Here is a 25,744-nt window from a genome sequence, read left to right on the forward strand (position 1 = left end):
AAACACACACACACACTCACTCATACACACACTCATACACACACATACACACTCACTCACTCACACATACACAATCACACACACAGACACACACTCACTCATACACACTCATACACACACATACACAGACACTCACTCACACACAATCACACACACACACAAACAGAAACACTAAACTATCAAGCTCAACGGTAGTGCCCATCTGTGACCCCAGTGGTGGTGGAAGAGATTGGTGGATCCCTGAAGCTGTGCTCCAATGAGAGATTCTGTTTGAAAAGATGAAGGTAGAGAGTTATAGAGGATACCCATGTGTGCTCTTCTGGCAAACACGAGCTCACCCGTGGACACACACACATACACACACACATACACAGACACTCACTCACTCACACATACACAATCACACACACAGACACACACTCACTCATACACACTCATACACACACATACACAGACACTCACTCACACACAATCACACACACACACAAACAGAAACACTAAACTATCAAGCTCAACGGTAGTGCCCATCTGTGACCCCAGTGGTGGTGGAAGAGATTGGTGGATCCCTGAAGCTGTGCTCCAATGAGAGATTCTGTTTGAAAAGATGAAGGTAGAGAGTTATAGAGGATACCCATGTGTGCTCTTCTGGCAAACACGAGCTCACCCGTGGACACACACACACACACACACACACACACACACACACACACACACACACAGAGAGAGAGAGAGAGAGAGAGAGAGAGAGAGAGAGAGAGAGAGAGAGAGAGAGAGAGAGAAGAAATGTTGCCCCAGAGATTTGCTCAGAGAGCCTGGGGCACCACACTCATCTCCTGAAATCCCATCCAAGGCGCTCTCTCTTGTGGTTTCTAGGAAGCAGTTGAGCTTTATTGAGCCACAGAAACAGGGAAAGAAAAACCACTACCTCACGGTTACCTGCTGTGAGCATTAATCTGTATGTTGATGTCATTATGTGGGTGAAGCAGACCCAAGATAAAACGAGGCCTGTCATTGGACGAGAAGAAGAGGCGGGAAGAGAGGTTTTAGAAGGACAGCGAGAGGCAGAAGGGAACAAGAGAGACGACACAGAGGCAGACGTAAATGATCCTCAACGTGTATTTCTACACAGATACAGGTTGTTATGAATATTTAAGGGGTGATTTCTATAGGTCAATTTATCTTACTTAGGTGGGTGATTTATATCTTTATCATTCGGTTGTGAGTTTATTGTGAGGATGTATTATGGATTGAGAATTTAACATATAAATCTGATTGTTGGATTACAGCTTGTCGAGTCTCGATTTTATTGGGTAGCTGGAACCAGAGAGGTCACGGCTGGTAGAGAGCCACCAGGAGAGACACTAACCAGAGATAAATTATAGCTAGTTCCATATGGCCCCACGGGTGTCGGAACTAACACTAGAGACCAGCGAGGCAAGGTGACACGCTGGAACGGCTCACTGATTGCCTGGGTCTGAGGGTCCTTGGGGGCAGCATGCAGCCACTGAGATAAAGATAACCCACAGTACCATGTGACCCTATAGCCAGTGCTAGAGCAAGTTAAAAGGTTCCAGCCTTTTAAAATATTTTCCACAACATTAATCAACGAGTTCTGGTATCCAGAGCATTTTTACTCAGTAGCCCAAACCAAAAGCCACTTGCAGTCTTGCATGAGTGGAGGAGGCCACGCTTCAGTATGCTCAGGGAAAGTCGAGAAGAGCTAATTCTGCAGGCCCTGACTAGATTTGGCAGGGAGAGAAAAGGCGAGGGCACAGGTTCCTCTTTTCCAGATCCCAGTATTTACTTCTACATCACACACAATTAACAGGCTTATATTTATGTCAATCTCTAAGCTAGAAATGAACCTGCGGCCATTGTTTCTATTTTTCAATAGACCCTGTAGACTAGACGGAGAGGAATGGAAGCAAGTCAGAAATTGCCATTTTGTTTGTGGTTCTGGAACTGGAACCCAGGCGCTAGGCCAGCACTCTGCATTCTACCTCCCGGCTGCAGGCCAGTGTGATCACGAGTGCCCAGGGATTTGGGGGAAACAGGTGTTAGTGCATATTATTCTAAGCTTCCAACTTGTGTGACTTAGTTTCTTTGGTGTTGCTATTATAAAAGCCTCTGATAAAAATCTACCTAAGGGAGAACTGGTTTATTTTAGCTCCTACTTACAATTCATAAAGCTGAGGAAGTCGAGGTATCAGGGGCTCGAGGCAGCTGGTTACATGACATGCACGGTCAAGAGAAAGCAGTGAATTCCTGGTAATATTCCACTTGATTTCCTCAGTCTTACCGAACTCAGGATCCCCTGCCTATGGAATGGCACTAGTCATGGTGGGTGAGTCGTCTCACCTCAGGGCATGCTGTCAGGCCCATCTCCTACATGCTTCTTGGTTTTATTAAGTTGACAATACTAACCACCATACTGCCTAACTTACTTTGTCCTTTTCAGTCTAACAGGTTGATATATCTGATTCCATTTTACAGAGAATTACCCAAAAATAAATAAATAAGAGGATCACCATAAGCCCCACAGATTTTTCATGAGGCACTCATAAAAAGACAGAGCACTACCGGATGAGTATGCAGAAGCGACAACAGAAGCTAGGGACTCTGGGGCAGTGGACTCTGGACAAGGTGGGGCTGACCTGGAACCAAGAAGTCAGCTACAACAGGTAAGAGTGTACCTGGATATCTACCCACGGAATCTCCTAATCCCAGGCTCCTCCTCCTCTTCATCCCCTCCCCTGATTAAGCTACACTGATTTTTAAGGCCATAGAGATGAACATGTCCACAGAGAGTCACTGGTGAGGAGCCTTGCTCGGCCCATCCTAGGGCTGTAGGTGCTGTCCATGCTCGACTTAGTTGCGATCGTGTGACTGAAAAGCTGGTGTCATGCTTCTGGCTCAGCACTTTCTGGTTTTCCCCTGGGGTTTCTCTGGGGTACCGATGTTTCCACGAGAGCCATCTGCTCTGCTTTTCGGCAGTGCTGTACAGAATGATGTCAGAAAGCGTCTAGAGAATCTGTTTACATGTCTAACTTTTCAACTTCTAAGTGAACTACGGTGATGCTGCCTTTTCCTCCTAATAGGCTTAGTAACTGGGAATGGAGCTTCGCAGAGGGTCGGTCTTTCACCTTCAGGGCAGGATAAGCGTGGACCTGTGGGCCTTCATTTCAGAGACGATGTGATGTGAAATCTCAGAGGGGTTAGACAAAACGATGTCTCGGGTAAGAGTTTCCCAACACACAAGACGACTGCTTCTAGTTATAGGGCACCTCACCTTTTAGCCATCTAAATATGGCCTGCATGGATTAACCCAATGGCCATTTTCCAGGTGAGAAATCAGAAACTCAACGAGAGCTAGAGTTACACTCAAAGTCATAGAACTAGTCCAGGGCTAGATTTCCTGATCGCACACCCAAGAATCATTCTAGAAAAATGCACGTTTTGGTCAAACAACTTGTTACAGGATTTTTTGTTTTTTTGTTTGTTTTTTGTTTTTTGCCTTCCTGCCTCATCTATTCTTTCTTTTATTGGATTTTTTAAATTTACATTTTAAACATTATCCCATTTACTGGTTTCCCCTCCAGAAACCCACTATCCCATACCCTATCCCCCGACACATACCCTGCTTCTGTGAGGGTGCTCCCTCACCCACCCACCACTCCCCACCTTCCCACCCTGATATTCCCCTACACTGGGGCATTGAGCCTTGATAGGACCAAGGGCTTCTCCTCCCACTGATGCCCGACAAGACCATCCCCTGCTACAATTCGGATGGTGCCAGAGGTCCATCCCTGTGTTCTCTTGGGATGGTGGTTTAGTCCCTGGGAGCTCCGGTGGGGGGAGTGGGGGTCTGGTTGGTTGATATTGTTGTTCCCGTCTTATGAGCTTGTAAGCCCCTTCAGCTACCTTAGTCCTTTAGTCAAAAAGAGTGATTAAAAACCAGGTGATAAGCAGTCTTTTCATAGATATTCTGATGGAGAAAAAGTAAGACTGACCTCAGGAATTCAAGCTAGGGAGATGGCTCAGTGGGTAGCAAGCTTGCTACTATGAGAAACACATTATTTTTTTAAAAAGGGAGCTTGCCCGCCAAGGCTCAATACTCCATAAACCTTCTCCATCTTATACTTGTTTACTTAATCTCTAGATATTCTTGACATTTAAATCTCTCACACCAATTGGATAACTGGGTCAGATTACAATTTGAGCACCCACTAATGTGATGGGATGAATCCCAGTCACCACCTTTGCTTGGTGGTTTCTTTATATGACCCAACATTACTCTTCTCCTGTACAGTAAGCCCGAGGACCTGAATTCAGATCTTCAGTCCCCACATACAAAAATCCGGGAGTGTTTACATAATCTGTACCTTTAGTACTAGAAGATAGAGATAGTAGATCTCTGGATCTTATTGGCCAGCCATTGTAGCCAACTGGTGAGTACCTGTCTCAGTAAGACTCTATCTCAAAAGATAATTTGGGGGCACATCAAAGGACACATCAAAGTTGATGTGTTGGTGCTGGACACACACACACACCACCACCTACACACAAGCACAAACACAACACACATGCACACACGCTAACCTGCTCACATGCATACTTACTCATGCATACACATTCACATGCAAACACACATGTACATGCGTGCCCGCACTTGCCAATACACATGTACATGTGCACGCGAGCACACACACAGAGACACACACACAGACGCACACACATACACACACACAGACACACACATACACACACACAGACACTCACTCATACACACACACAGACACACACTCACACATATACACACACAGACACTCACACACACACTCATACACTCACACACACTCATACACCCACACTCACACACACTCATACACACTCACAGACACACACTCACACACTCACTCATACACACACTCACACAGACACGCACACTCACTCATACACACACACACTCACACAGACACTCACTCGTACACACAGACACACACACACTCACACACACAGACATGCACACTCACTCATACACACACACTCACACAGACATTCACTCATACACACAGGCACACACACACACACCACAAGTGCTATGAAGAAAAATAAGAAAGGGACTGTGGAAGACAGGTCATGCTATAAAGGAGTGGTGACTGGAGGATTTTTTTAAACAGTTGAAGGGACACTGATGATAAGGAATGAGAGCTTGATATCAGTTCTCACCCTGCCGCCACACTGTTCTGTCATTTTCACTTTCTAAACCTCTATTTCCTTCTCTAAATATGAAACCAGCAACGCATGCTTTGCAGGCCTTGGAGAGACATTTCGATCATCGTCACGCCATACTTAAATATTCAGCTGTCTCTACCTATATGGGGTCAGTATCATCCTGCTTTAGGGCTTTAGAGTTACGTAGATCTGGTTACAATACTGGTATTATCATTCAGAGTTGTGTGACTCCAATCTTCTCAGCGCTTCTTCCTGCGACACATGACTTACAAGGCATGTCATCATAGAGATTACAACTGTATTTCCCTCTCTCATTCCCTGAGGAAAATCTCAGCTCCCAAACATTAGCAGAATGTGGCTGGAGCTCCTAGAGGAACACAAATGGCTAGGGCCATTGCAATGACAAAGATTCAATCCTGGGATGCCCAGAAGGCTTGCATGCTTACACCATTGCTAGGAGACAGAAGCTGATGACCCAGAGTGCTGAGGTGGGAAGGGTATGCAGCCTGGGACCAAGTGGGTAGAGTGCAGTTATCAATTAGTGATGTCTGATATGCCTATAGGATTAAAAAAAATATAACTACTACCAACAACAAAAAACTGATCTGAAAGGCGCTGATGGCTGTTCACAATTGCATAAAAACTCCAACTCCACTGGTGTTGCATCCTCGGTTTTTTTCCTGTTTTGCAGATGTCTAATAAGTTTCATAATTAATTGTTAATAGCGGCTAACTTTTTACCATGAGTCCATCTGAAATAAAGACATATACAATTTTTTTTGGCTTCTCAGGAAATGAACCTAAAAAGATCTGTTCCTGAGGCTAATAAACTGAAAGTGACAGCTGTCAGAAAAGAATGTGCAGAGCTAGTAGCCATTGGTCCCAGGCCATTTTTCTGCCTGGATATATGGTGTCCTTCCTCATGGCAGGCCTCTGTTCATTTAAGCCTCCAAGGGCTTACCAAAAATTTATAAATAGACTTCAGTGTGCTTTAATTACTGAAGTAAAGGCATGCACTTTGTTGGGTTCCACTTAAATTGGTAGCACCTGGCTAGTTCAAGCATTTTTAAACCATGAGGTTCTGTCAGCAAACTCCCCTGGGTGGAACAAAGCCTTCTTGATAGGGGAGATCTATTATGTGTTCCAGTTCTTAGGGAGAGCATGCTGTGGACTGACAAGTGACAGGGAGACACACTATGCTCAGTGCACGGTTAGACTGCCTTAGCTCTCACTTCTCTGGAGAACAGGACTCAGACTGACAGGTTCCTTGTAGAGGGGCTGCTTCCAAACTAACAGGGAGTAGTGTTTCTCACCTAGAGAGGGCCCACAATGGAGGACCTGCTCTGGGGGTGGTGAGCTCCCTGTCTTTGGGTGATTTCAGCACGATGTCAGAGACTAGACTTTGAATAGGAAAGTGGGCAGAGAACAACTGGGATTCTTACCAGCTGGGTTCCGTGGAGCACCAGGGTTTGTGTATGGGCCTGAGGGGTGGGTGACCAGTGGAGTAGTGGGAGAGATGTGAAGGTAAAGAATTTTCATCTCCATTCATATTCCAGATAAGGAACCACAGATAGCCACGCATAGTATGAATCCCTGCATTATATTGTATTACGTAAATGAACTCACTGGACAGGAGTGGTTGTGCTTCATTAGCTGCTATCATTCAATATTCCTGGTGGAACCTGTTTTCTAAACCTGAGTGAATTGTAATTCCAGCAGTCCCCTAGCTGGAGACTGTGCTCGTTATAACCCAGTTCCTTGCTACTGAGGCACACCACTATGGTCGATGGTTTTATGTTGCCTCGACACAAGGTAGAGTCATTGAGAAGAGGGAGCTTCAATTGAGAAAGTGCCTCTCTAAGACTGGGCTGTAGGTAAGCCTATATGGCACTGTCTTACTTAGTGATTGATAGCGGAGGACTCAGGTCCTTGTGGGTGCTGCCCCCTCTGGGCTGGTAGACCTAGGTTCTGTATAAAAGCAGGAGAAGGAAGCCATGGGGAGCAAGCCAACAAGCAGCATTCCTTCACAGCCTCTGCATCAGCTCCTGCCTCTAAGCTCCTGACCCACTTGAATTCTATTCTACCTGCTTTCCATGAGCAATGATGGAAATACAAGCTAAAGAAAGCCTTTCCTCCCCAGATTGCTTCTGGTAGTAATGTTTCATCACAGCTATAGTAACTCTAATTAATATACCCTCGACTAACTCATTTATTTTATCTTATTTTTGGTTTGAGCATCAGGAACAACCAAAAGTGTTAATTAAGCCTAATGTCTAGTCACCTTAGTGACAGTCACCTTACTGCTAAAAGTGTCCCCCAGAAGTGTTAATTACACCTAATGTCTAGTCACCACAATGACAGTCACCTTAGACAGAAGGTACATCCCAATGCATGGTGTGTTCCTAAAAACCAAAATGTTGGATGCTGTTACAAGATTTAGCCAGGGAACACTCAGGAAAACATCTTGGTACCCATCGGTCAGATGGTAAACAGGGTTTACGAACATTCATGGGACTTTGCTGAGGTCATGTCTATTAAATGAAGGTTGCTCATCTCTAGAGAGCCAACACCCTTGTCATCACCATGTCAGAAACAGCTGAGCAGGCATAAACATGGCATCCTTTATAACCCATGCCTGCCTTGTCTCCACTGCTTCTTTGCACACAGCATTGTTGATTGGGTCAATAAAGACTGCAGAAGCCAATCACTGGGCGAAGGATAAGGTGGGATTTCCAGGCAGGACAGGAAGAGAAGGGGAAAGAGTGATTGGGCGTAGATGAGAGGCCCCTGTGGCTGAAGCTAAGGAGAATGGGGCAGGATATTCTTTGCCAAGCCTTTAAGTTATCTGGTCAGTTTTAAAATATAAAAGTCTCTAGTGTTTTCCTTCCTCCAGGCTAAAGGGAGCTCGGTGAGAGGGCTGTTGCTGGCACCCATCAAGTAGAGACCAGAGCAGCTTGGTGAGGCTAGCCACGGGGGCTGGGTAAGACAGCTGTTCCCAGCATGGGGAATAAAGGGAGCTTAGTGGAGACCTCAGGAAAGTGTTAGCTAGCCATGGGGGCTGACTAGAGAACAGGTGAGCGGCTGCTACTGCTAGTGTCTAGCTGGAGCAAGCCTGTTTAATAAAACTACATGCAACACTCAGCCTTCAGATCTGAGCTCCTGGCCAAGTCTGGCGGTACAGACCTTCAATTCTAGTACTTGAGGAGCAAAAGGACCACATATTTAGGTCTAGCCTGGACTACCAAGTGAGCACGGAACCTAGCAGAACTTTAAATAAAATGAGAGTTAAAAAGCAGAGAGAAGGAGAGAGGGAGAGAGGGAGAGAAAGAAACTGAGGTACCATGGATGGCACTCTAGGTTCAATTACAAACACTGAGGAGAAAAGGTAAACATTCCCTTCAATAAGATGCTTTCTCTTAGTCCTGTGCTCCCTCAGACCACTCTCACCATGTACTACTTACTACTATCATGGACCACCACTTGTCATTCTGTGACATTCTCAAGCCTGTCTGCATTCTCCAGGAGACAAAGCACTGTGATAGACAAACTTAATCCTTCAGAGTCTCAGTAAGCATCTGCTGGGCGGCCGAAAGGTCTTGAGGCTTGCATAGTCTGCCGTGGGAACCATTCCCTTTGGGAACCAGAAGGTCAGATGAAGCAGAATTTGGCTCCTTCCTCCAGACACACAGCTGTCTGTTTACTGTGCCAGCTCTGATGGCCTCTTCCCAGAGTTTGAAGCATAGGCTTTGGACAGGACCTTGGATTTGACTCAGTCCCTTCGCCATGGTTTTTACCTCACCTTTGAGGCAGAGAACCAGGTGTTGGGCCTCCTACAGAACTTGGCACAGGGAGAGCAATGTTCACAGACTGCCACCCCTCACCCCCATCCATACAGCCTCTGTCACTACTGGATTCAGCCTGTAATTTAGTCAGAAAAGACACCTGTCTGGCAGGATTCAGGAACCTGCTGCCTTGATTCATGAGTGCTAGGTATTCCTTTTCCTTGTCCTTAAAAGCTACAAATCCATCCAACTGAGTTCTCCATTCCTGCTGCTCCTGGCTAAGTTCAACCTCATTGTCATCTCTTCACCTGGCTGGAACACGGTCTCTGAGTGTCTCTTTTATTTTGTTCCCTGCATTGATTTCTCTCAAATGTAAAGGTGACTATACCCAGAAAATTATCAGGCTTTAGTTCAAATTCTCAACCCTGTCAGAAGTCCTTGTGCTGCGCCTTACAGGGCATCAAACAGTCGAATAGAAGCCACCAGCACAATGTTTTCTGACTCTGTCCCTTCCTCTTCACCTGCCTGCCCTCCTTTCTAACTGGCCCTTTATTCTCTCTATAATTGCGTATATATTCACTCCATGAACATTTATGCGCCAGGTTCTGTTCTAGGAGTGGGAATTCCAGGGAGAAAAGGTTCCAAATCTCCAACATAGACGCCTCAAAAACCAAATGGATTAGGTAATTGCAGATAGTAGTGTGTGTTCTGATAGAAAATGAGAGAGGTCACAAAACATGACTTAAGGGATTACTCTGGGCGGCCATTTAAATGAGATCATTTCAACATGCCAGGGAGGGACGAGGTATTCTAGCTGGTAGCAAAGCACACATGTACTGGTCTAACGGTGAGCTGGGGATGGAAAAGGAAACTGAGGCACATGGTATTTGGTGGGGATAGGCTAGGAGGCTGAGTTCTTAGAGGAGACTACTCAGACCTGGAAATCCTTACTCTCGGCCTCTCAAGGCCATTGTCTGGGCCCTGGCCTATGTTTGCATTTACTTATATATACAATGAGCATTATTGTACAATTATATATATAAGCACAGCCCCTGACTCTGAGAAAGGTAGAAAGTGACCCCTCCAACCCTCAGGATACACACAGGGGAAGGAGGGGCAGACAGCCTTTGAGGAACTCAAAGACTCTGAGAAGCCATGGATGCACATGACTGGTGGTGTAGACAACCACAGAAAGGAAATGAGGTAGAAGAGAGTTTTCACTGGTCATCTGGAAGAAAACTCCAGGCAGGCACCCAACCTTCAGTGGTGAGAACAAACTCTGATTTGAGCAAAAATAGAAGCCAAGGAAAATGGGGTGAACGGAAACAGAGTGCTTCTTAGAGCTCAAGGGTTTCAAGTGCTTCTGGGATCTCCTTCTCTGATACCTCAGTGAATTGTAGACACTGAGAAGGCCTCTAGGGGACGAGGGAGAAGAGCTAGAGCAAACAGTCACTTCACTGGGACTCAGAAGCATTGCAATCAGAGTAAGTCCAACAAAGGGCAGGAAGGCTCCTGACCATCCACAGAGTCTAGAAAGACTTCTCAGGACATCTAAGACAGCAAAAAGTGCCTTGCCAGTCTAAGAGGGAAATTCTAGATTACATACATTTTCACTTAGTTTATTTACAAAGGATGCTTTCCTAGCTCACATCCTTCCATCTGCTGTGTCCTCCTCTTTTTCCCACCCACTAGTCCCTCCTCTGTTTCCCAAACAGGCCCTGCCTCTGTGCTTTTGTACCAGGTACATCTTCTGCATGGACACACACACACACATACACACACACACACACACACACACACACACACACACACACACACACACACACATATCCTTTGCTTTACTACACCTGGCTTTACTGTCATTCAGGTTTCAATGTCAATTTTATCTTCTCATCTCAAGCTTGCTGTTCCCCAGAGAAAGAATCTGCCTGGCTTCTCATTAGCCATTGCTATATAGCACTAGATATAAGCTGATCATTTTTCCTTACAACTTGGGTGGTTATCAACTAGCTAGCTGTGTCTATCCTGCTAGGATACATCTATCCCGAGGGAGAGACCATTGTCTCTTCCTTCTTCTCCTCTACTGTCTGTCTTATTCATTTATTTTCATTTTAAGTAGATGAGCATTGGCTTGCATATATATGTGTGCACCACACGCTTATAGAGGCATAGAAGCCATAAGGGGCCATCAAATCCTCTGAAATTGGAATTACAGATGGTAGTGAGCCACATGTGAGTGCTGGACACTGAATGGCATCCTCTGAAAGTGCGACCAGTGCATTTGACCACTGAGCCATTTCTCTAGTTCCCCTTTCATCTAACCCTATGAGAATGAGAAGAAGACCTCTGTATACATTTCTATACTAAATGAATGAAACAGTTTCTTCTGTGTCTGACACTGAGACCAAGGAGAGACAGAATAAGCAGCATACAATTTCTAATCTAATACATAGCAAATGCTGACCTCTGGAGTGTATATGTCATTTCTTGCCCATTTTACAGTTGAGGAAATAGATATAAAGGCACAGGCTATATTGTTTGAGTCCATATAGGTAGATGTGGTGGTCTGAATAGGGATGACTCCCATAGACTCATGTGTCTGAATGCTTGTCACATAGCAAGTGACAGTATTAGGGGATACTAGACAATATTAGGGGTGTTATTGTGGAGGCACTCTTTGACATCTCAGATATGATCAAGTTATACCCAGTGTGGCTGAAAGTCTTGTGCTGTTTGCAGAACAAGACATAGAACTCCCAATTCCTACTCTACCAACCCGTCTACATAATATTGCCATACCTCCTACCATGACAATAATGGATTAAAACTCTCAAACTATAAGCAGCTCCAGTGAAATGTTTACTTTTATAAGAGGATAATGGTAGACCTTGGACTCTGGCTCTGCACCCATTCCCACAATACTCAGAGGGAGCCCGACTCCCAGGTGCTCTGAAATGCCCAGGATCACAGGATCACAGAGGAGGCTTGACTCCCAGGAGATCTGACACAACTAGGAGCACGGAAGTTCTGACACACTCAAGATCACAGTTGAGGCCAAACATCTTCCCCAACACCCAGCATAACTGGGAACCCCATAGGAACCACGGAACCACAAACCTACATCCAGCTCTAGGCATGGGGTCCTTCCAGCTTGCACCAGAGCCCGGAGCAAACCCAGGGCTCTGGCTCCCTACCCACTCCAAGAACACCCTGAAAAATCTTGACTCCCAGGAACTCTGACACCACAGGATCTCAGGAGCTTGGTCACACCAGGATTTCAGGATTCCAAAGGCAGCTTGACTCTTAAGAGCTCTGATACATACAGAATCTCAGGATCATAGGATCCCGGAATCACAGGGTCATAAAGACAGCTGGACTCTGAGGAGAACTGACACAACCAGGATCAGAAGGACAGGCTCCTGTCAGAGACAGCAAGGGCAGGTAGCACTAGAGATAACCAGATATCAAGTTCAAGAACATAAGCAACAGAAACCAAGGCATCATTGGAACCCGGTTCTCCCACTACAGCAAGTCTTGGATACCCCATCACACCAAAAAAAAAGCAAGACTGGGATTTAAAAACACATCTCATGATGAGGACAGAGGACTTTAGTAAGGACATGAATAACTCCCTTGAAGAAATACAGGAGAATACAGGTTAAAAAGGTAGAAGCCCTTAAAGAGGAAATACAACAATCCCTTAGAGAATTACAGGAAAATACAATCAAACAGTGAAAGAATTGAATGAAACAATCCAGGATCTAAAAATGGAAATAGAAACAATAAAGAAATCAGAAAGGGAGACGAACTTATGGGACACAATGAAAGCAGTGCTAAGAGGAAAACTCATAGCCCTGAGTGCCTCCAAAAAGAAACAGGAGAGAGCATACACTAGCACCTTAACAGCACACCTAAAAGCTCTAGAATAATAAGAAGCAAATACACCCAAGAGGAGTAGACATCAGAAAACAATCAAACTCAAGATGAAATCAACCATAGAAACATAAGAACTATACAACGAATCAAGAAAACCAGGAGCTGGTTCTTTGAGGAAATCAACAAAATAGATAAAACCTTAGCCAGCATAACTAGAGGGCACAGAGACAGTATCCAAATTAACAAAATTAGAAATGAAAAGGGAGACTAACAACTAAAATGGAGGAAATTAAAAAATACCAGATCCTACTACAAAAGCCTATATTCAACAAAACTGGAAAATCTGGAGGAAATGGACAATTTTCTAGACAGATCTCATGAACCAAAGTTAAATCAGGATCAGATAAACCATTTAAGCAGTCCTATAACCCCTAAAGAAATAGAAGCAGTTATTAAAAATCTCCCAACCAAAAAAAAGCCCAGGACCAGATGGGTTTAGCGCAGAATTCTATCAGACCTTCATAGAAGATATAATACCAATACTGTCCAAACTATTCCACAAAATAGAAACAGAAGGAACACTACCCAATTCCTTCTATGAAGGCACAATTATGCTTATACCTAAACCATACAAAGACCTAACAAAGAAAGAGAACTTCAGACCAATTTCCCTTAAGAATATCAATTCAAAAATATGCAATAAAATCCACCCAACTGAATCCAAGAACACATCAAAATGATCATCCATCATCAAGTAGGCTTCATCCCAGGGATGCAGGGATGGTTTAATAATGTAAATCTATCAATGTAATCCACTATATAAACAAACTCAAAGGGAAAAAAAAAGCATGATCATCTCATTAGATGCTGAGAAAGCATTTGACAAAATTTAAAAGTCTTGGAAAGATCAGGAATTCAAGGCTCATATCTAAACATAGTAAAAGCAATATACAGCAAACCAGTAGCCAACATCAAACTAAATGGAGAGAAACTTGAAGCAAACCCACTAAAATCAGGGACTACACAAGGCTGCCCGCTCTCTCCCTACCTATTCAATATAGAACTCGAAGTCCTAGCCAGAGCAATTAGACAACAAAAGGAGGTCAAAGGGATACAAATTGGAAAGGAAGAAGTCAAAATATCACTATTTGCAGATGATATGATATTATACTTGAGTGACCCCAAAAATTCCACCACAGAACTACTAAGCCTGATAAACAACTTCAGCACAGCATCTGGATAGAAAAGTAACTGAGACAAATCAGTGCCTTCCTCTACTCAAAGGACAAACAGGGTGAGAATGAAATTAGGGAAATGACACTCTTCATAATAGTCATGGATAATATAAAATACCTAGGGATGACTCTTACCAAGCAAGTGAAAGATCTGTATGACAAGAATTTCAAGTGTCTGAAGAAAGAAACTGAAGATCTCAGAAGATGGAAAGGTTTCCTATACTCATGGACTGGCAGAATTAATATAGTAAAAATGGTCATCTTGCCAAAAGCAATCTACAGATTCAATGCAATCCCCATCAAAATACCAATCCAATTCTTCAGAGAGTTAGACAGAACAATTTTCAAATTCATCTGGAGTAACAAAAAACCCAGGAAAGCTAAAACTATCCTCAACGATAAAAGGACTTCCAGAGGAATCACTATCCCTGAACTCAAGCAGTATTACAGAGCAGTAGTGATAAAAACTGCATGGTATTTGGTACAGAGACAGACAGATAGACCAGTGGAATAGAATTGAAGACCCAGAAATGAACCCACACACCTATGGTCACTTGATCTTTGACAAAGGAGCCAAAACCATCCAATGGAAAAAAGATAGCATTTTCAGCAAATGGTGCTGGTTCAACTGGAGGTCAGCATGTAGAAGAATACTAATTGATCCATTCTTTGCCTTTTACAAAGTTCAAGTCCAAGTAGATCAAGGACCTCCACATACAACCAGATATATTGAAACTAATAGAGAAAGTGGGGAAGAGCCTTGAATACATGGGCAGAGGGGAACATTTCCTGAATAGAATACCAATGGCTTATGCTCTAAGATCAGCAATAGACAAATGGGGCCTCATAAAATTGCAAAGCTTCTGTAAGGCAAAGGATACTGTCAATAGGACAAAAATGGCAACCAATAGATTGGGAAAAGATCTTTAGCAATCCTACATCTGATAGAGGACTGATTTCTAATATATACAAAGAACTCAAGAAGTTAAGACTTCAGAGAACCAAATAATCCTATTAAAATATGGGGTATGGAGCTAAACAAAGAATTTCACAACTGAGGAATATCGAATGAACAAGAAGCACCTAAAGAGATGTTGAACATCCTTAGTCATCAGGGAAATGCAAATCAAAACAACCCTGGGATTCCACCTCACACCAGTCAGATGCTGGCGAGGATGTGGAGAAAGAGGAACACTCCTCCATTGTTGGTGGGATTGCAAGCTGGTACCACCACTCTGGAAATCAGTCTGGTGGTTCCTCAGAAAATTAGACACAATAATACTTGAGGATCAGCTATACCACTCCTGGGCATATACCCAAATGATTCTCTAACATATAACAAGGACACATGCTCCACTATGTTCATAGTAGCCTTATTTATAATAGCCAGAAGCTGGAAAGAATGCAGATGCCCTTCAACAGAGGAATGGATACAGAAAGTGTGGTAGGAGAGGCCCTTGGTCCTGTGAAGGCTCTATGCCCCAGTGTAGGGGAATGCTAGGGTGGGGAGGCAGGAAGGAGTGGGCCGGTGCATGTGGGAGCACCCTCATAGAAGCAGGGGGAGGGAGGTTATTCGGGTTGTTGGTGTCTAACTTCTTGAGTTCTTTATAAATTTTGGATATTAGCCCTCTGTCAGATATATAGTTGGTTGAGAACCATTCCTAATCTGTGACTGTCATTTTGCCCCATTGACAGTGTCCTTTGTCTTACAGAAGCTAAGAGGCAGATGGAGGAAGGGATATGGGTGAAAGAAGGGATGGGGAGAGGAATCAGATGGGTTCAGGTTCAGGTGTGTGGAGGGACAGTAGAGATATTAAAATATTACACGCCCCTGAGGCTAAGTGCCTTATTTTGAGCTAGTTCTAGCTCTCTAGGACAGACATTCCTTGCCCACTCCGTGAACTAACATATTTTGAGCAATAGATTAAAAGCATTTTTAGTAACTATTAATTTAGCAGACTGCTAACTAGTTTCCATCAATCAAAAAGTTCAGAGAGCATCTTTAGCCTGTAGAAAAGCTTCCCTCATCTTGCTATATGTGCTTCTCTGATCTACCTACCAATACACTTTGAACTCACCTTAATTTATGATTTTCCTAATTCTGAAAATTTATAAACTTAATGAAAGTACTTCTACATTGGGATATTGAATGCGAGGTAACATAAATCTGTGGTCCTGGCCCTCCAGAATAAACTATCTTTCATTCCCTTTAAGATGAGACTTGTGGATTTTTGTGTTAACAAAACAAATAGAGTCAGACTTGGGTCAGCTTGATTCTATGTCCGAGCTGCCTGTGCCTACCACACTCCTTTTCTATATCCTTAAGAGTTCAATATTGGTCACAGCTAGCCTCCTTGTTTGCTGTGTAAACACGGGCAACTTGCTCAATTTCTCTACTTCAACATTTTCCATAGTAAAAGGATGCCATGAACAAAAATAAGCCCCAGCATATGGAAAAAATAGGAAAAAACCAACAACCGAAACACCCCAAAGCTTCGAAATAGCCAATCAATGCTTTCTTTGTCCAAACCAACTGGGAAGAGGGCAGTCTCTGTGGGAGTCTCCTTCTGTGTCACCCTAAGCACAAACCAAGATGAATCATGGGTCCTTTGTAGATACCTTACCACTAAGTGCTTGGGAGTTTCCTTGCCTTGAGACAGACATACATATCTGATGGTGTCTTCTGTTTGGAAGCTCACTCTGATCCACTCAGCTGAGCTCCTCCCATATCGAAAGTGATCCACAGGAAGTCACCAGATGATCCATTGGGCTATCGATTCTATGGCAGCAAAGGTGTCTTATTCCTCTGGGTCTAGCCCTGAGCTGAGTGTAGTACCCAACAAAGACCCAACATGACAAACGAGAGTATGGCCAATCTCCCCAAAGATCTGTGGGACACTCACATTTTCACTGTTGACATCAGTCTCGCTGGGGCACCCAAACAGCTCCCGCCGCAAGAGGTTGCCATCATACTCCAAGAAGGTCAGGTAGAGGTTGCGGAAGAATTCCACATGTTTGTTCTTCACACGGAGCTTCTTGGGGGAGTTCCAGTGGATAACCTGGAGGGTGGCAAGGAAGCTATCAGATGGCAAGGGCTATACAACATGGCGTGGACTGGACAAAATAGGTGTGGGTCTGCAGTTCATTCCCTCCCTCATTTATTTTATGTCATTATCAGAGTGGTGGGGAACCAGTGCTGGGCATAGATCCAAGTCCGTCTGTGTTCTAAGCTGTCATTTAATCCTCAGGAAGTTCCCTTATTCTCTGTCACAGGAGCACCCACAGTTCCTTCATGTGCTGTATTAGACTTTCACCTCTGGGAACTTCCAGTTCTGCAACACAGAAGCTGGGACTTTGGGGATCAGAAACCTACTTGGTGATGCAGACAGTACAGAAAGACAACTGGGACCTGAGGAAGGACGGGCATTCTCTTCACTTCTTCTCTCTGCTCTTAATCACCACAGTGTTAACCATCTCCTGCCATTTCTGACTTATGTTTTATTACAGGGCCAATTCTGTAGCTTTTGCCTCATTACCGCTTCTAAAAATTAAATTCCCTGCTTAAATAATTGGGGCCAGGACTAAGTGCCAGTCTCATAGAACTGCTATGGAATGTGAACATGTGAAAACCTGGCACTGGGTAAGCTCTCGTAAAAATGTGGGTTCCCTCAGCATCTACAGTCTCCCACATTGAGAGATGTCTTGAAGCATGTCACCCTGGGAGCTGCCCATAGCACATTCATGGTCTGCCAACATGTAATCAGAAGGCAGAGTAGAGGGAAGGACATGGAAGACAGAACTATTAAGTACAAGTTCACAATAAGCCCCATGGTCCCTACTTCTCTGACCAGACAAGATGGGACACAGGAAGGTACACACTTGCTGAGTTTGTTGAAAAGAGAAAATATGAAAGGGATAAAATTGAGAAAAGTAAATGAGTATTTGGAATATTTAACCTATACTAAAACTATTCTAAATACTTTAGGTATTAATATTTACTGATACTTCTTCATACATATAATTCCTACTATTATGTTGTGACTAGAGACAATGAATTCGCTTTTAACAAATCAAGTCTGTGGGGCATCACTGTGAAGGGTACTCCTGTCCAGCAAGGTAAAGGGAGGCTCCAGAAGATTCTGTTTCCTCATGGTCTTACAAATTGGATTTAGCACCTTGCAACCCATGCCAAGACTTTGCTATCTCTGAACTGGATGTGGAGCGCTGCAAAGGCAGAAGGACTGCTGAGGTCCTCTGAGGTTGGGTGAAAGTGTCAGCAGATTTCAACAGTGCAGTAGGAGACAGAGAATGGGTCCAGGAAAAATTAATCTGCTGAAGGAAGGCAGGGCCAGGAAAGGGCTGGCTCCAGAGGGACTGTTCTATGATGGTGGCTCCCATGACTGGTCACATTCCCAGAGTCTACAGAAGACACCAAGAAAGACCCAGCCTTGACATTGAGTGAGAATAAGAGGTAGACCCACAGCCTGTATGGGACGCCTGAAAGGGCTCAGGGACCTTGGGCTGAGTGCTAAAATGTATCCCCAGAAGGGAGCTGTATCCTGAAAGCTCAGTAACAGGTTTGCATTTGCTGGTACTGTAACTTGAAAACATTTCCCAAAATTTATGTGTTGACAGCTTAAGACACGGGTTCTTTAAGAGGGGACTGAGACAAGAGAGCAAATGCCTTTGTGGAGGGACAGGCATATGATAACAGGAGTTTGCTTCTTTCCTAACCCTTTCCCTTTCCTACCTTTCTACCTCTGCCTTGGACTAAGACAGCATTAACACCCTGGCCAGAGGCAGCCCCACCCCCCTCCGCCAGTCTCCAGCACACTGTTATAGCAGCATTAAACACACAGAACAGTTGACTCTCTAGACTCCTACAATCACTGGAACAACAAACAAAGAAGGGTAAACAGTCCAAGGCACCTGCCCAAGGCCACCCGATTAGTGGAAGTCATATTGCTAAGCCTCACTTCTGGGCTACAAAGAACAGAAGTTAGGTCGTTACAACTTCCTTTTTCTTGCTTTGATGGCAGAGGAAAGACATAGTCCCAATTTTCTCCTTTGCAGTTCTCAATGGCCTCACTCTTGGGTTATAATAGAGTATTATCTAATGGTCCATATTCTCCTATTTCCCTACAGTCCTATTAAAGTTCCTCTAGCCTCCAAAACGAAGGCATTAGGAGACAGGGTCTTTGGGGTGCTTAGGTTGTAGAAGGAATCAGGGTCTTTATCCAAGAGGATCCAAGGGCAACCTGTACTCTTCCATTACATATGGACACATTCAGAAAGTGCTATCGGTGAACCAGGAAGTGGGCTTTTACCAGATACTGAATCTTTCTCCATCTGGAACTTGGAAGCCTCCAAAATGATGAGAAATGAATGTAGATTGGTTGTACACTAGCCAATGGTTCTGCACAGCATAAGACACTGCAGGTCAGCTACTTTCTCATCTCCCCTGCATGCTGAAATCTGACTATAGAGAGTCTGTAATAGGGCCCAGAGCCTGACAGCTGGAGATGGGTCAAGATGGCCTGGCTCCTTCTGTCTTTTCTTTTGAAGGTGTAGATAGGGGATTTCCTTTGACTCTGGCTATAACTCTCCAAAGCCTCCTACCTCCTTCATGGCCTTGTTGTATAATACAAAGTATGGCTAATTTAAGTTGCATTTCCCAACTTCCACCTATAACCAGAAACTGCACAGTACGACCTGCTACAAGTACTGTGGCCCTCAGCTGGGCTATAGACTTCATTGGACTCCACTCTCTTCCTGAAACCTTCATTTCCTTAATTGCAGAATAAGGACGAGTCGGCCTAACAAAGAAGCATGTGGATCTGCTTAAGGCCTTCTAATTCTATATTTTATCTTTGTTGCCTTGGTTCCTTCTAGGTGGCTCCCTAGTCTTTGCTGCCCAAGATGCTTCTGTGCAGCCTGTCCAGGGCTCACAATCTGGTTGATTTTCCTTCTGCAGCTCTAAGTCTGATAATGGCGATGCTCCCTCCCCTTCCTTCTAGTTCCTAGCCCACACAAATTCAAAGGTCTGGCCTGAGTCTACCTGCCCACCCATTGGCTGTTGTCTATTATGTGATCAAAAACCAACAGGGACAAGGAACTTCACCATTTGGACACTTAAGATTCCTGATTTCGGGGGCTAGATTAATTGAAAGCATTAGAACTAATCCCCAACACCACCCATTCTAACTTACAAGCAAATGTTTTAGTGACTCCTCCCCTAGCCCAGTCATTTTAACAAGAAACTAGGACCCAGACTAGCACATCAAGCTGTACAGTGTCACACAGCAGGGCTAGAGAGGTGTATGGGCCAACTTCTATTTCCTGGGTCACTGCTTCTCTACTAATCAACGTTCAAAACTCTGACACATTGAATCAGAATTCCTGCTGCTGATGTTTTTAATCATGACTCTCTGCCTAGTAAGAAATGTCATTTCCAGGTCTCTTGATGGACAGAAGTACTATCCCTACTGGCATTGAGGTAGCAATCCCCAAGACTGACAGTAAAGAATGTGTCTGCGAATAGATTTTTATGTGAGGCTGGTGAACAGAATCGAATCTACAAGGACTGCTATGAGAACCTGCCATAACTCATTCCCATTTCTAAGGCACATTAACACTGCAGTCAGAATATCAATGGTGATTATAATAGTTTGCTATTCACACGATTTGATACTTGTTGTGTGTCAAAGATTGCTTCAAATGCTTCACTTGTCACAACTCATTTGTTCGACCATACTTCTGCAAGATGCCTGCCGTCCTAATTATGCCCTGTGAGCGTTAATATCGTCAGTTTGACAGAATTTATAATCACATGGGAAACAAATCGCTGAGCATGCCAGTAAGAATTGGCTGAAGTGAAAGATTCACCCTTGTCCTGGGCAGCATCACTCCATTGGTTGGAATCCAGGATCAAATAAAACGGGTAAAGTGAGTTGAGCATTCGCATTGATCTCTCTCTGCTTCCTGACTGCAGACATAATGTGACCAACCACCCTAACACTCCTGCTACAGTGGGGTTTATTTGGTCATAATGTACTATAACCTCAGTGTGAGTCAAAGTAAATCCCTCCTTTCTTATGTTGCTTGTAAGATATTTTTGCCAGACCAATGAGAAAAGTAACTATTATATACTCCACTCAGGTAAGGAAAGTTTAGATCATTTTTCTTCCTATTTGATCAGAAATTAGGATAAAAAAAGAAGACTGGAATTCGAGCAGACAGAAAAGCTATGAAGGCCTATTCTTTATTATCTGCCTGGAGATTAGAGAAGATGAGGGGATTAGAAGTATTTCCTTTCCTACCCGTGGGACACACCTGAGCTTGCAGGTAACTGAGGTTTTGCAGATGAGCTTCCATTAGCTTTCATCAGAGAGGCAGCAGGCAGTTGTCAGGTAGGCTGCTGAAGCATGGAGGTTAAAGGATATGACATCATTGGATCTGAGACACCTTTAAAGGCTGAGGAAACATGCTGATTTGTCATTGGACTCTAGTGAGCAAGGAAGAACTGGCTGAAAGTGAGTATTGTCCAGGAAACTCAAACAGCATTTGGGAAGGGAGGAGTCAAGGTGAGCAAAGGAGACATGAGAGTCCCATCATCATTCAGGGCCCGGAACACGTTCTCAGTGTTCTGTGGGAAGAATCTAGCCTATACTGTTGCTTGATGTACTTAAACCGGGGAGAGCTTATAAAAGTCATTCATAGGGTACACAAACTGAGAAAAGTCAGACGGTGAATGCAGTCAACAGGTGACAAATATGTGCTCCAAGATACAGAGACATGGAGCGCTGGAAAGCGGGTGTCTGAAGGAAGACTTCCAGGACTCTGCATGCTTCACAAAGTAATAGCATACTGTCTCCTTACCATCAGTTAAGCTTGATACCATCGGCTCCCACTTACGGCATTTCTGGTGTCTCTTCACGTTATCTTTCACGACTCAGTGACTTCAAAGATTTGCCCTTCCTTATAACATCCTTCCTTCTTTAGTATGTGTCCGTCTGTTGTCTTTCAAGCATTAGTGCAGATACACCTCTTCTGTAACCTTTTTGTGAGTGTCCCTGACCGAGGGGTCCTTCATAGCACATCTCCCTTTCTATCCCACTCTGCATTCCTTGTAGAACACAATGTTACAAATGCTCTGAAAAGATCATGAGCCATTTAAGGTTTGAGATAATCTTGGAGGATCCCAGACTATGATTTCCTGGATACTCTTGCAGCTCTGGGTGTCAACAGATCCATCATCCTCTATAACCTTAGGTATGAAAGCATTTGATCTCCTAAAGGTTAAGATAAACAGGTGATGTCTTCCCACTCTACCCACCTTTCTATCATAAATAGAAACATAACAACTCAGACTGTGACAGTTGTTGTGTGATCAGGATGGACAGATCAACACATGGCTGACCTTTGAAGCAAGTTCTATAACTGCATGCTCTACTGCTTTTAAGCAAAAAGCCAAACTCTTTATTTTAAGCCATTGCAAATTTGGAATTCTGATGGCTATTGTAAGCCTACCTACAACAACACTGGGGGACAGATGCTGGGCCATTCTCAGTGTTCCACAGATTGGAGCGTTTCTCCATTAGAGAACTTGTTGCACACTCTTATAATTGTTTGTTTACATGCCTGCACCTGGCAGTATTGGAAAGTGAATATCTAGGCTGGCAGGGAGCACGACTTATTATTCTTCCCAAGTGACACACACCCTGGAATCGTTAGCATTAAATAGCTGCCCTTTGGTTTCAGAATGGAAATCATGGTGGTGACATTCTCGATAAGCATGTACACATGCTGTCTGTCTACAGTAAATCAGCTGTAAAGGCCCCATCAATGAGCTCTTGAGAATGCAGAAACACCTTTTAGTGTCTAAGGGCGAAATAGCTCATCATTTTTTTCCTATCAGGGAGTTTAACCTCCTTCTGTTATCTGGTTGCTGGCATTTGAAAGAGAAGGGCAATGTTTTCACAAGTCCTTTCTCCTTGTCATCTTCAGGATTAAGATTCATGATGGAAAAGTGGGACCGAATTGGACTAGATGCCACACTCAATCCACCCTCATCTGCTGTGTTAACTGCATCAAGATACCAGATATCATGGAGGCACTCCTCATCTGCACCTGGGACTAACTTCAACTCCCTTCAACTCCCAGGTCAGAAGTGCTGCAGTGACAGACAGAGAGATGATGAATTGTAGATGATAATGTGGTCATATAAAGGATTACTACTTAGAGACTCGGTAGTGTTTGTTTCTGGCATGTCTGTTTCTAGAGTAGAGTGGCATATGAGTCCACAGATCAAGTGACCGAGACTCACCGTCAGTGTGTATGAGACCACCCAGTTAGCTCTGGGCCTGGATGACAAAAACAACCTCCCATCTCTTGGGGTTGTGATTTAGTTTTCTTGTCTCTCTCTTCAACTTCAGAATTCCATGCTCCCTCACCTTGAGACTCTAGGACTAACACTGCATTCAGTTAATGCAAATATTTTGGGGAGTGGAATAGCTTTTTCCTTTTTTTTTTTTTTACTACATTAACTTTAAACGACCCACGCAGACAGTAAGATAAAAACTCTCTGCTTTCCCTTTTCCTTTCCCATACAATTTTTCACTGTTTTGTCTTCGAATTTCATTATGTTTTTTAAATTGATAGACTAATAGGGTGTGGTCCGAACACTTTTCATCTCAGTACTTAGGAGGCAGACCTCTGGGAGTCGAGGCCAGGCTGGTCTGCATAGAGATTTCCAGGTTAGCCAAGGAGGGTGATATAGTACAGACCTTGTCAGAAAACGAAAACAAGCAAAAGCAAACCAGAAAGCTTCCTAACGGATCACTCATTGTGGAACCTGGTGAGGTACCTTGAACAACTCTCATCCTCCTGCTTTTTCCTACCACAGCAAGATGACTTCACTGCTGGAAATCAATCCAAATCCCCACGAGAGCGGTTGTGCCAGCTGGAATCTGGGAACTTGGGATCCCACTAATGTGGTAGAAACGTCCGCTCTCAGCACAAAGATAAATTGCCCCATTCAACATAACCGATTACTCAGCCAGGGTATGTGCCAGGATCCAGGGCCTACCCGATTTCTTTGTCTTATATTAATGTACAGTGATACGAATTTGTACGGAAACAGGTCATCTTAGAGATATTTTAGTGCTGCAACCCACAGGAACTTAGCACGGCACCACAGCCTGAAGGGCCCTCATTTGCCTAGGGCCCTACCTACCACTCTCGCCAGCTTCCTCATTTCTTGGACACTGTCACCTTCTACCGTCTGTGCTCATTCATGCTATTTCTGCATGTGTAGAAGTCCCCTTTCTTATCTGGATTCTGAAAAGTACTATTCTCACATTGTGAGACTATTCTCACATTGGCTGTAAAACTTTTCGAGAGCAGGAGCAAATCCTCAAACTTGTCTATAGCTTCAGAGTGACTGGGCATGGTCAGCACCTTGGACAGTGCTCACCAGTGTAAGTCCCTGGGGGTTTGCCACACTGAACTTTGTACTGTGGCTTTCTCCCCTAGAGACCAGCTTCTAGAACCCAACTGTGGCTCAAAAGCAAACATAGGGTCATGGAACTGAATATGAAAGCGGAAAAACATTTTTTAGTAGGTTTTTGACTGTACAGTGACCAGAACAATTAAGTTCTGCCCAATGCCTGGCAGTGGACTTAGCTTTGTGTCTTGGTTCTAAATACCCATGAGTCCCACTTTGCCCTGTCATACCACCCCAGAATGTAAAAGTAATGAATGGTACCTAATCCTTGGCTCAAATTCATGGATATTATATGTCATGAACTGCTTGTGGCATTTTACTGTACATATAAATATTTTGGTTCTCATAGAAAACGGTGGCTTAAATGACTATAAAGATTAAAAAATATTATTCTATCATTGTTCCTCAGCATGTAAATATCTAATTAGTATAGATTTGAATTGTGTTATGGTAGATTGCTTGACTTTGAAAAATATAATATATTTATATTAAATATATTTATAACTAATATACATATATATCAAGGAATTTGAGAGGGAATGAGGGAACATGGGAATAGCTGAAGGGGACAAATGATATAAATATAACATGTATATATAAAAGTCTCAAAGAATTTAAAAATATTTTTAAAAAAATGGTGTTTTAGTTGCTGACTGAAGCTTCATAAAGAAGTGTTGAATTCTGGCTTGCTATTGGCACAGAATTTCTACTAGTTCCTGGAATGGCTTTAAGTGCATTTCTGTATTTGGACACTCTGTATTTGTGTGGAGAGGAGTTTTCAGCATCCGGAATCAGAAGACCAAAATATTTATCAGTTATGAAAAACATCAAAATGTCCCGCATCCTGTATTATCACAGGATAACACAGAATCCTGTGTATTCAGTCCCAACTAAAACGTAAAAATAAATAAGCACATACATCTAGTTAAAATGCAAATTTTATATTTAATAACTGATAAACTTATATACGTCAAAGAAGCATTTAAAAGCAGTGAATTTCCACATAACCCGTGATTAGAAGTTGTTTGCTTTGCACGCCTACTTCTGAAGTAGTCTGGAGCTCTAGATGCTTCTGCTGCTGGTCGTCAGTTACAGTTAGCGGTCCAACCAGTG

At 43.6% G+C, this 25,744-nt stretch overlaps 1 protein-coding gene and 1 long non-coding RNA gene across 6 annotated transcripts in view; one reads left to right on the top strand and one right to left on the bottom strand.

Moving 5' to 3' along the window:
• The window catches only part of Large1 (LARGE xylosyl- and glucuronyltransferase 1), a 452,006-nt gene that overhangs the window by 40,051 nt on the left and 386,211 nt on the right, over nucleotides 1–25,744 (bottom strand). For all 5 annotated transcript variants that reach the window (NM_001429168.1, NM_001429166.1, NM_001429167.1 and 2 more), the window contains 1 exon segment: nucleotides 17,031–17,186. In NM_001429168.1, coding sequence (NP_001416097.1) covers nucleotides 17,031–17,186 — 156 coding nt within the window.
• Nucleotides 21,233–23,369, top strand: LOC134483692 (uncharacterized). Its single transcript, XR_015643762.1, has 2 exons — nucleotides 21,233–21,285; nucleotides 23,134–23,369. It is a non-coding gene; the product is annotated as an uncharacterized LOC134483692 (long non-coding RNA).

The sequence above is a fragment of the Rattus norvegicus genome, chromosome 19 (genome assembly GCF_021556685.1).
Source record: "Rattus norvegicus strain SHRSP/BbbUtx chromosome 19, alternate assembly SHRSP_T2T, whole genome shotgun sequence".
In the NCBI taxonomy this organism is placed as follows: Eukaryota; Metazoa; Chordata; class Mammalia; order Rodentia; family Muridae; genus Rattus; species Rattus norvegicus.